Source organism: Bombyx mandarina, chromosome 07 (assembly GCF_030267445.1).
Source record: "Bombyx mandarina strain Sakado chromosome 07, ASM3026744v2".
NCBI lineage: Eukaryota > Metazoa > Arthropoda > Insecta > Lepidoptera > Bombycidae > Bombyx > Bombyx mandarina.
Window position 1 is genome coordinate 5,672,133 of NC_143214.1, and position 9,943 is coordinate 5,682,075.

Sequence of the window (9,943 nt, forward strand, 5' to 3'; positions counted from 1 at the left end):
CATCAAAAAAACTAACCTAAGACTGTAAAAATATTTGTTAAAAAAGTTATAAATCCACTCAAAAATTTGCAAAATTAAAACAAAGCAACAAATATAGAGTACTTATTTTTGTAAAAAAACAAAAGTGCAATTGTAAAGTCCAAACAGGATGGCAGTACCTGCATAGATAAGAAATAAACTTTATGTAGCTAATTAAATAATTATTAATTGTAGTTATAGATTAAACAAATACACTTAATATTTATTCTACTACAGTAGGAATATGGTTTGACTAGCTCAATAATATATACCTACAAATTGTTGTAGATACCTTGAAAATTAATAATATGTGGGTTTTTGGGTATGGTTCCTTAATTTGGAAAGCGGACTTCAAGTATGAGACTAAGCTAGTAGGCTATATTTTAGGCTATAAAAGAAGATTTTATCAATATAGTGTCGATCACAGAGGTGTCCCCGAAAAAGTGCGTAAAACTTTTTAAACCATTTAGTTCTAATATAAAGTTCACAACATAGTAATTACTTTATTATTTTTAGTGAGTTTTATCAAATCTTCACAGCGGATTATGATTCCACGTTAAGTGCCGAGTTTCGGATAGCTGTCAGATAATGGGGTAAAAGGGTAGAAGTCAGAAGACATTGATGCTTACCAAGCATATGGTGTTGTCAGGAACTAGATTATACCCACCTGATATACAGAGTAGGCATGTCTATTAATGAAATAGGGTGGAATTGATTGGCCGTTTCATTTGAAAATAAAAAATTATTCCTACCTTTTATTTTTTCTAAACTCTTTTCCACGTTATATGCATTGTCAGTATATATATTTTATTTCATTCATTTCTATTCTAGCCTGGTAGAGTAGTTACTTTAATACCCAGCAAGTTTCCTAATAGCACTGTGTGGGGTGTAGCATACAGGATTAGAGCAGAAGATGTAGATGAAGTAACCAAACATTTAGATTTTAGAGAAAAGAATGGTTATTCTAAGAAAACTGTCACATTCCATCCAAATAATAGCGAATATTTACCATTTCCATTGACTTTGTATGTTGCAGTAGAGGAGAACGAATCTTATGCTGGTAAGAATAAAAATTGTGCTGTGAGAATCATGTACATTCTATGAAGTAATTAGCGTGTGTCTCAAGAAATTATAAGATGCTCTAAGGTTATTAAAACAATCATTGATGCATGTAAATGAAAGCATTTTATGAAGTGAAATCGATAGTCGTCTTGACCTTAAGGCAAAGGTGTACATAGGGAAAAGCAATGCAACAGATTAGATCATATCTAATGCTAACAAACAATTTTGATTTAGCATTAATTTTCTCTTGCTCTGTGCTCAAGAAATTATAGAGGGAAATTCAATTCAGGCAATTTTTTTAAGAATGTAAAAATGATTTTTACATCAATCTAATATGTTCAAAGTAATAAAACAAAAAAGATGCTGAAGTAATAATAATAAATTTAATTGAAAACAAACCCTTGCTACCAAATACAAGTTATTTCTTGAAGTTCATTTGCTAACTAACAAAGAGCTTTGTATTCTAGTACTCAAATATAACATAAAAACAAAAATTCCAGGGCCAGCAGCAATAGAAGACATAGCACAACAAGTTGTTACATCTATTGGACCTAGTGGTTCAAATAAAGAATATGTGTACAACTTGGCTGAAGCAATGAGACAGTTGGCACCAAATGCAGAAGATGAACACTTATTTGCTTTGGAAAAGGCAATTAAAGAGATAGATCCAGATTTAAAGAACCTAAAAAAATAGATTTTATTAAAATTAATTCCTTTCCTAAATAAAAACACATTTATTTTTAATTATATTATAACAAAATGGGCATGAACACTGGATATATTCTTATGTAGATATTATATATGTATTCTAGATTTTATGTATTTATATTTGAACATATTTTCTAAATAATATAATCGAATAATCATATGAAAAATATATTTCTTTGTATATCTATGACCCTTTTAAATTAACTGTTTTAGCTTAAAAAACTGTTATAAGTTTATTTGGTATTTGCCTTTTTTGTACCTAAGCTGATAGTCCTGAGAGGCTATGGTAGCCCTAACAAGTAGGTGAGCTCACGAGGCTCAAACCTGACGGCATTGCAGAATCTACCATCGGAAACCGACCCACAGAACGTCCGGCGAGAAACTCAGTGGGCTGTGTTTGTCTAACCAGCACCCTTTTACTCAGCGAGCCCTTCGCAAGCGACGGGTTCGACGAGAAGCTTTGGCTAGTAGAACTAATAATAATATTCAAAGGTAACTTAGGTGTCATCTTTCCGGGAGCACGATTTGACAGCAAGGTCTAGGTAGGGTTCAGATAGCTCGCTGGCCGATATGACAGATGGTTGCGGCGCCGACAACAGCCTGTACAACATCCGGATGAACCGCGTGTTTTGTTCCGGATATTCTATGTGGAGTGCTCTAAGAATTGTTCGAGATGATCCCTTCATCTCTTTTTTACCATTGCATCTTCCGCCACCAGAGCAGAGTTCATTTAGGTATGGTATCTGGAACCGCTGCATTCAACCGAAGTACATTTCTAGAGACCCTTTTTGGCATGTACCATCTATCTCTGGAATGAACTCCCCTCTGTAGTGTGACATGTCCTTCTCCAAACACAGTTTGCGCAGAGGCCACATCAGTAGGCTGCCTTGTGGCTGCGACCCTGGCATTTCTGACGTCCAAGAGCAACGCAGAATACTTATGATCAGGTGGGCCTTTCGCTCCTCTGCCAACAAAGGCAAAAAATAAACACATCGCTTTGTCAAACGACCCCGGTCGCTCAACAACCCGCGTTTAGGCCTCTGCTGAAAGTTTATCCAAGGCAAACTAGTTAGTGGTAAGGTCACTCCTATGAGGAGATCCTGAATGCGGAGGTAGCATAATTATTCACCCTTTATGACCAGGATTGGACGCTTGTCTGAAAGACAAGTTTATTTGGTAACGTTTCTAAGGATCTAATTTTTCGGGATTTATGTCCTAACTCAAAAATCTTTTTCTGATAATATTGCGTCTAATTTTTTATCAGGTGCTGAATATTTTATTTCTGATAGGGATCTAAAAACAATATGAAAATTCAATTTAAATGAAATGAAAATATATATAAATGAAAATTTAAATCTGAAATTTTAATTATTTTGTAGGTAACTATTTTCTAACATAAGCAGAAGAACGCTTGTCTGCTTCTAAGCGACAAATGTTGTTTTCAGTAAAAATAAATAGACGATCTGTAGAATTTTCAATAAAAAACAAAATTGGTACCATTGATGATGTAACATTATACTCTAGGCCATTTGGGCCATCGTTTGGTTTAGACTACTTTAGACCAAATATACAAATGACTTACTAGCACATGACACATGCATCTTTCCTTTAAAAATTACAAGAAAAGGGGGAAAGGAAAGGGGTGCTCTAGAATAGTGTAAAATATTATATGATAGAATTTCTAGATTTAATTTATATAATATAGAGTAGGCAAATTATACCGTCGTCAACCGACCTTCGCGATTTTTGGTCACAATAAACTACAGCTACTTACATTCTGAAGGTTAACACGCGAATTATGTTGCGAAATTAAAACCGCATTTCGTGCGCTTGTTGTCCATTGAATAATTGTATTCGTTTATATAAATTTGTCTGTTGGTTAACTTGCAAACTGTTTGTACCTGTCCATTGTTCTTTACAGCTTTGCTCCAATTCGAAAACCAATCGCATTTACAAAAGAAGTTCTGCTTTTGTATTTATTTTAAAAACATTTCTTTGTAATTTTATTAGTGTTGATTCATACTGTTCTAGAAATTTGGGCTCGGTAGGTACGCTCAAGGCGCAGCATACTTTGGTAGTTATTTTAGCGGTGGTGACGTGCAGTGGCTTTTCAGGTAGCTGTTGGAGCATATAGGCAATCCTTTATCCCCGTTAACGTAGCAGCAGTTTGAAGTTTCTATTACGTTTATTTATATTAAATTTAAATTGTCTAAAAATTAAGCATGCACAGTATGTATTGAGTAATATCTTAATTTAAACTTTTTCAACTACATATTTGATTTTACAGGACAAGAAAGGGCACAATAATGAATGAACCAAATGCGAGATTAAGTCTTCAGGTAACTTGAAATCTATTCGTGATTGTCCATTTTCATAGCTAACTAGTCCAACCCGGCTCGTTTTGCTGCCCGATCTTTGATTTGCCTTTCATCCTATCACTACCAAACTTCACAGCATCACCCCCTGGGCCGATCTGAAAATTTCCGGAAAGTTTCATCAAAACCGATCCAGCTGTTTCGAAGTTTTAAGGAACGTACACACTGACTTTTATATGTATAGAGTAATATATACTTTTATAGTACATTATACACAATAAGGCTGACTCGTAGCCCACTGACTGGTCTCGCCGGATCTTCTCAGTGGGTCGTGTTTCCGGTCCGGTGGCACATTCTACGAAGCACGGCTCTTGCTAGGGTTCGTGGTAGCAACAACGTCAGGTTTGAGCCCCGTGAGCTCACCTACTCGCCCGGTTATGCTGACATAGCCTCTCAAGGCTTTCAGCTTAGGTAGGAGAAAAAAGCTGACTCGGTGGCGCCGTAGTCAGTGCCCCTGAGTGGTTCGAGGGTCGTGGGTTCGATTCACACATCAAGCAAACGTTCGTGTGATGAGTAATTTTTTTCTGCTTTTTGCCTGGGCGTTTATTCTCTACACATGTTTGTATTTAAACATAATATATAAGTATGTATGCTATTCGCTGGTACCCATAACATCGGGAATCTTAATTTAGGGCCGGATGACCGTGCGTGATTTGTTGCCAGTAATTATTATTGTATAGACATACAGGGTGTAACATCACGAACAGTGCCCTACATAGAAAAAAGGAATAATGTATGTTAAGCGGAAAACAATATTTATTTGTTAAGTTAGGTATAAAAACACTTATAATTTTAGTAACTACTTAAAGTTAAAACGCAATGCAGAGTGAATTGGATCTTTTGGATCCTATACTCAAGTCCTAGGTTAAAGTTCATTTACGTTTCTAAGGTAAATAAATACAAGCACCATTAAATTCGCTGTTCCAATGTTTGAACGTTGGGTAGGGGTTATTACATAATGTCAATAGGTTCTGGTAACTGCGCAATACCAGGAGAACCGTGAGCTCGGCAGCCTATTTAATTACAGCAAAAAAAACGAAAGAGTAATCGATGGTTTGCAAATTCGTTCGCTTAACTCTGCCTTAGATATATTCAAGTCTTAACAATCTATCCACAGAGAGAGATGTGAACAATGTGTCAATAAAACGAAGTTACCTAAATTAAGTATATGACCAAATTGAATTTCATTATCTGCAATGATGTAGGAAAATTTCTGTGATACAAAACGTTGTTAATTTTATTTATCTGTAGATAAAATGTTACCTACTTTGTGCCGTGGTTGTGTAAGTTTATATTTTATATAATGTTAATGTATTTGAAATAAAATAAATTATTTAGAGCGTATTTTATTTCTGAACTATGTATGTTTTTGAAAACATCATTTTAAACGGATGTTGATTGTTAGTTAGTCACACACAATTGATTGCAAACAGAAAAAGAGTATAAGGTAAATATATATAATATATAGCCATAACAAATTACAGGAAAATAATCTATACATTTCAATTTTAACGTAATAATTTAAAGAGAAAAATAATGTTTTAAAATATATAGGTGACGTCTCAATAAATAAGCTAAATAATATAGATATATTTAAAAAGAAATACCTAAAACGTCATGTAATAACTTAAACTTATAAAAAGGATGTCATAATTACTAAGAACGACTAAGTCATACAAAATGTCTTAGGAATACTATACAGCTAATATCGAAAGTAGCCATGTCTATAGTTACTGTTTGGTTCATGACAATTTAGTTGTTTGAAAAAAAAACACGAATGAAGAGTTGTAGAAGAAAGTAGATTTCTTTTATTGCCTTTTTAGGCATACGAGCATACGGCCCACCTGATGGTAAGCGGTTATCGTCGTTCATGGACGTCATTAATGCCAAGCCGCTGCCTATCAGATTCAAGGCCCGAATTTAACCAGCTTTATTGATAATAATCATGATTACGTTGTTACCGAGTAAATTTTAGTAGAATTTGGCAGATATTTCTCGTCACATGGCACTTTGTTTTTATCGCTAGCGATAACCCAACCAGTACATTAAGATAAAAACAGAGGAAGACTGGCCTTAATTATTTTACAGATAATCTATTAAAATACCCCTATTAATTTAAATCAACATTATTGGTACATACTCGGTGCTCTATCTATTTATCTAATGATTACGAACACTGACGTCATGTTTCTTAACAACCTTGATATTATCTTTGGTGAATTTGCAACGATGCAGTTGCAGTTTCAACATTCTCACTTATTTTTATTACGACCGAGTAACTTATCTAAGAAACTTCTCTTCCTTTTTAATTTATTGGGAGCCTTCTTGTGATTCTCCAAATCTTCACCTTCTGCTGTCATTTTCTCAATAAGTTTTGGAATGGTTAAATCGATTACTTCCAGTGGCTTCCTGTCGTGGCTAGTTTGGCGCTGTAATGACGAAAGCTCAGGGACACGATCGTTTTTCTCTTCTAATTCGCTTTCAGATATTTTACTATCATCGTCATTTGCAACATTTGTTAAGGTTTGCGGTCCATTTTCAACAGCATTAGGTTCTATTTTGTTTTCAATGGTTCCATTCGTTACCGTAACTATCTCCACAATCTCTACATTGTTTTCGCTTTTATCAAACACATCATCTTCTCCAGACTTCTCACTTTTATCGTTGACATTCGTTTTTTCGACACTGTCAACACTTTCTGCGCCACTGGATGTGGATTTAGGGACTGACCCAATTACTCTGGGTCTAGTTGGTGGAATGGTCCAGTCAATAGGTTTACGTTGCGGTGAATATCTTTTCACTAGATCTTCAAAAATCTTTTGATGGTCTACCTTACTAGGGGAATGATTGTTAGTACAGGTGTTTTCAGTAGTATCAGGGGTGTCATTTTGTTCTCCATTCGTTTCACTGGAATCCAAATCCACTCTCACTTTTCTGACCGGTGTTGGTGTCAAATAAGGTTCGGCAAACGGAAATTTATACAAATTGGGACTCTCTATTTTGTATTTTATTGGCGACGTACTGTTAGTCGGCATCGATGCCCGTGCTCCACCTCTGTACAAAGGACTTGTGCTTGGCTCATGTAAATTTGACGACATAAAATCCTTCCGCATTTTCGACAGGCGTCTTGTTCTTTCCGTCATCGAGTGCCGGTAGTCCACATCATCGCTTTGGTTTAGTTCTGAAGTAAAATTATCTGAGTATTTGCGAGGTCGGAAATCGTAGGTCCGTTCGTCCGTTTTTGATTCTCGCATACTGGAGTAGCCCGGTCCGTTTCGCTTAAAATTCGTCGTTGTTTTACCGTGGTTGGATGTGATTATTGGCTCCACCTCTCTGTAGGATGGCAAAGGCGTCGTGGGCGACGGCAGTGGTACGTAATCCACGTCTGGTTTGTCGAACACTTCGCGCCGCTGACTGAACTGTTCTACACCGATCACTTCACGGAATTTCAAGCTCACTGTTGGCGATTTAGCTGCCATTATTATTTGATTAAAACCACAAAACACAATAATCTTTAATTTTCCTGTTAACACTGTATTTCTATTTTTGCACGATACACATTATGACTTCACCGGTTAGTTTACGTCTATAACACAGAACACGAGTTCACGGTAAATTGGACAATAAAGGTGATCCGGCTGTCGCGTCGGTACAAGGCGTCCGTTCGCAATATGTGGCGAGTGATCAATAGAGTGGATGCGATAAGATACGGGCGTCGTGCGGCTCGGCACTTTAGTTATTTCTTTATCTTTTCAGTCGAAACAGTTGAGTAAATATAACACTGACTGAACAATTGTGTAGGTACGTAATTAATAGCGTACCGAGTGAAAGCGCGCCGCGCTTGCCGCCGTTCGCACGAGCGACTCATTACATAATGATATATTCAAAACAAACCTTCCGCCGAATACGATAGACCCACTTAACAAAATGCATGTCTTTAAATACCTCGTTTAGATCTATTTCCGTTATAAGCAATATGTACACAATGTCAATATATTTATCATTAATTACTAAATACATAAATAGTTGTTTACCAAATAAATTGTCATAATTTTCCTGCTAAAACCAAGACCTGATTGTGATCATCTTTGGTTGTACAGACTGCACGACATCGGGAAGTTTCTTTACACGTGTCTACTTTCTGCTTAACAATTATAGCTATTCGTACGTTGACATAATGACGAATATCGTTTGTGAGTTGAGAGTTATGCCACCCATTCGAATCGGTCGATGGACCGTTAGAACGAAAATTGTTCAAGTACTGACTGCGATGCAACCGGATTTCCATGAGCAAAACGTACAGCGGAATATATTATTTACCTATTTGAGGTTCATAAACTCCATAATAATATACGACTATCGCTATGTAGCTACCTACTTATTTCTTGGTTTGGCGATGACGTCAACTGCTCGCGGTATATACATTTACATTTATTGACAGTAAGTAATCAATACTGTTATCGGGCACTTATAATGGAAAATGTACTTTTAACTTTTTTCAGTCCTCCGAATTTGAGAGTAGTGATTTGTCAAATTTTCATTTCGTTTCTTTCAGCTTTTAAAATTCTGTGAATTTATAAGGGATTTATTTATATAGACTGTGAATGTTATAATACACGTACATGCACAATTCCGATAAAAACAGAGATGAATTTAGCTAACAAGTGAATTTGCACGTAGTTGTCACAGATTGCTCGGTTGTGCATGTTTGTACTACTCTATTATTAGTATGTCAAATAAGTACGTATGAAGTTTGAATTTGGAATGGTATTTATTCTACACCATTCTATTACCAGTATACGTTAAATCCTAATTTAAATAGAAGTTTAATAAGACAAAGGTGAGACTTAGGTCAAAAATGTTGCGCTGTTATGCCCTGTTATCTTTTGATAACACGTTAAATCCGCATCATGTGTTATTTAGCTTCTATCTATACTAGTATATAAAATATCGGTACAACGTACCTTTTCATTTCATTAGTGATTTTCATAGATTCTATTCACATTTATAAGCGACTAGCTGTACCCGTCCGCTTCGCTGGGCATTTAAAATTAACATTATTATTTCTCACCCCTACAAAGATTCTCATCATTAACGTCCCCCAACCGATGTAGGGAGTCCAACACTCATATAAATATTAGCCTATCCATTAAGTATATGCATTTTCTACATGGATACCAAGTTTCAAGTCAATCGGATGTATGGTTCAGTAGTTATAACGGAACATCCGTAAAAACCACTGTAGATTTATATATTAGTATAGATTAAAAATTTTGAACCTGTTTTGTTATGATTTTTTTAAAGTTACCAACTCTTGATATCAGGTTGAAGTCTACGTTATATTGTACAACGGCTTCACCCTTCAAAGCGGATCGAAATTTCCTTAGCAAATATTTTGATTGTGTTAAGTTTTAGGAAGTGATTGGCTCTATTGTCGAGAACACTGGAGCGCGCGAGCGTGTTGACAAGCCGCAACCTTGCTACCTACCCGTTACATTTCTCGTCTGCAATCTGTTCTATTTGTACCTACTCATTTAAGCTTATGAGACAAATGTTGACTATTTCATATTTATAATTAATGACTACTTCTTTTTTAATGTCTTTCTGGTTATATCTAAAGTACCCATGCAATTTATGTTTTTTTTTGGTTCAGGACGCTTTTCACAATATGATTGGTACACTTTACGGTTGATAAAGCTGAAATGCAGCAGAACCCAGCGCCAATAAAATAAACTCAGTCATACCGTAAAAGTTTATTATTCAAATTTATTCTTAACTAA

General features: G+C 35.6%; 2 protein-coding genes across 2 annotated transcripts; one reads left to right on the forward strand and one right to left on the reverse strand.

Annotated features, from left to right (window-relative positions):
* LOC114250438 (putative glutathione-specific gamma-glutamylcyclotransferase 2) lies at positions 1 to 1,955 on the forward strand. Its single transcript, XM_028184308.2, has 4 exons — positions 1 to 184; positions 307 to 461; positions 850 to 1,078; positions 1,581 to 1,955. Exons 2-4 carry the CDS (start codon positions 327 to 329, stop codon positions 1,772 to 1,774), a joined length of 558 nt encoding a protein of 185 aa, XP_028040109.2. The 5' UTR covers positions 1 to 184; positions 307 to 326; the 3' UTR covers positions 1,775 to 1,955.
* Positions 1,956 to 4,901: 2,946 nt separating this feature from the next.
* On the reverse strand, positions 4,902 to 8,069 carry LOC114250437 (uncharacterized). The gene has a single exon (XM_028184307.2). It carries the CDS (start codon positions 7,640 to 7,642, stop codon positions 6,416 to 6,418), a length of 1,227 nt encoding a protein of 408 aa, XP_028040108.1. The 5' UTR covers positions 7,643 to 8,069; the 3' UTR covers positions 4,902 to 6,415.
* Positions 8,070 to 9,943: the final 1,874 nt, after the last annotated feature.

What these genes read in the sequence shown, in the direction of transcription:
- LOC114250437 (XM_028184307.2), bottom strand. Translation starts at nt 7,642, where the DNA reads ATGGCAGCTAAATCGCCAACAGTGAGCTTGAAATTCCGTGAAGTGATC.
- LOC114250438 (XM_028184308.2), top strand. Translation starts at nt 327, where the DNA reads ATGTGGGTTTTTGGGTATGGTTCCTTAATTTGGAAAGCGGACTTCAAG. An exon ending in ACAGAGGTGTCCCCGAAAAA is followed by an intron (nt 462 to 849) that starts GTGCGTAAAACT and finishes TTTCTATTCTAG; the next exon opens with CCTGGTAGAGTAGTTACTTT. An exon ending in GGAGAACGAATCTTATGCTG is followed by an intron (nt 1,079 to 1,580) that starts GTAAGAATAAAA and finishes CAAAAATTCCAG; the next exon opens with GGCCAGCAGCAATAGAAGAC.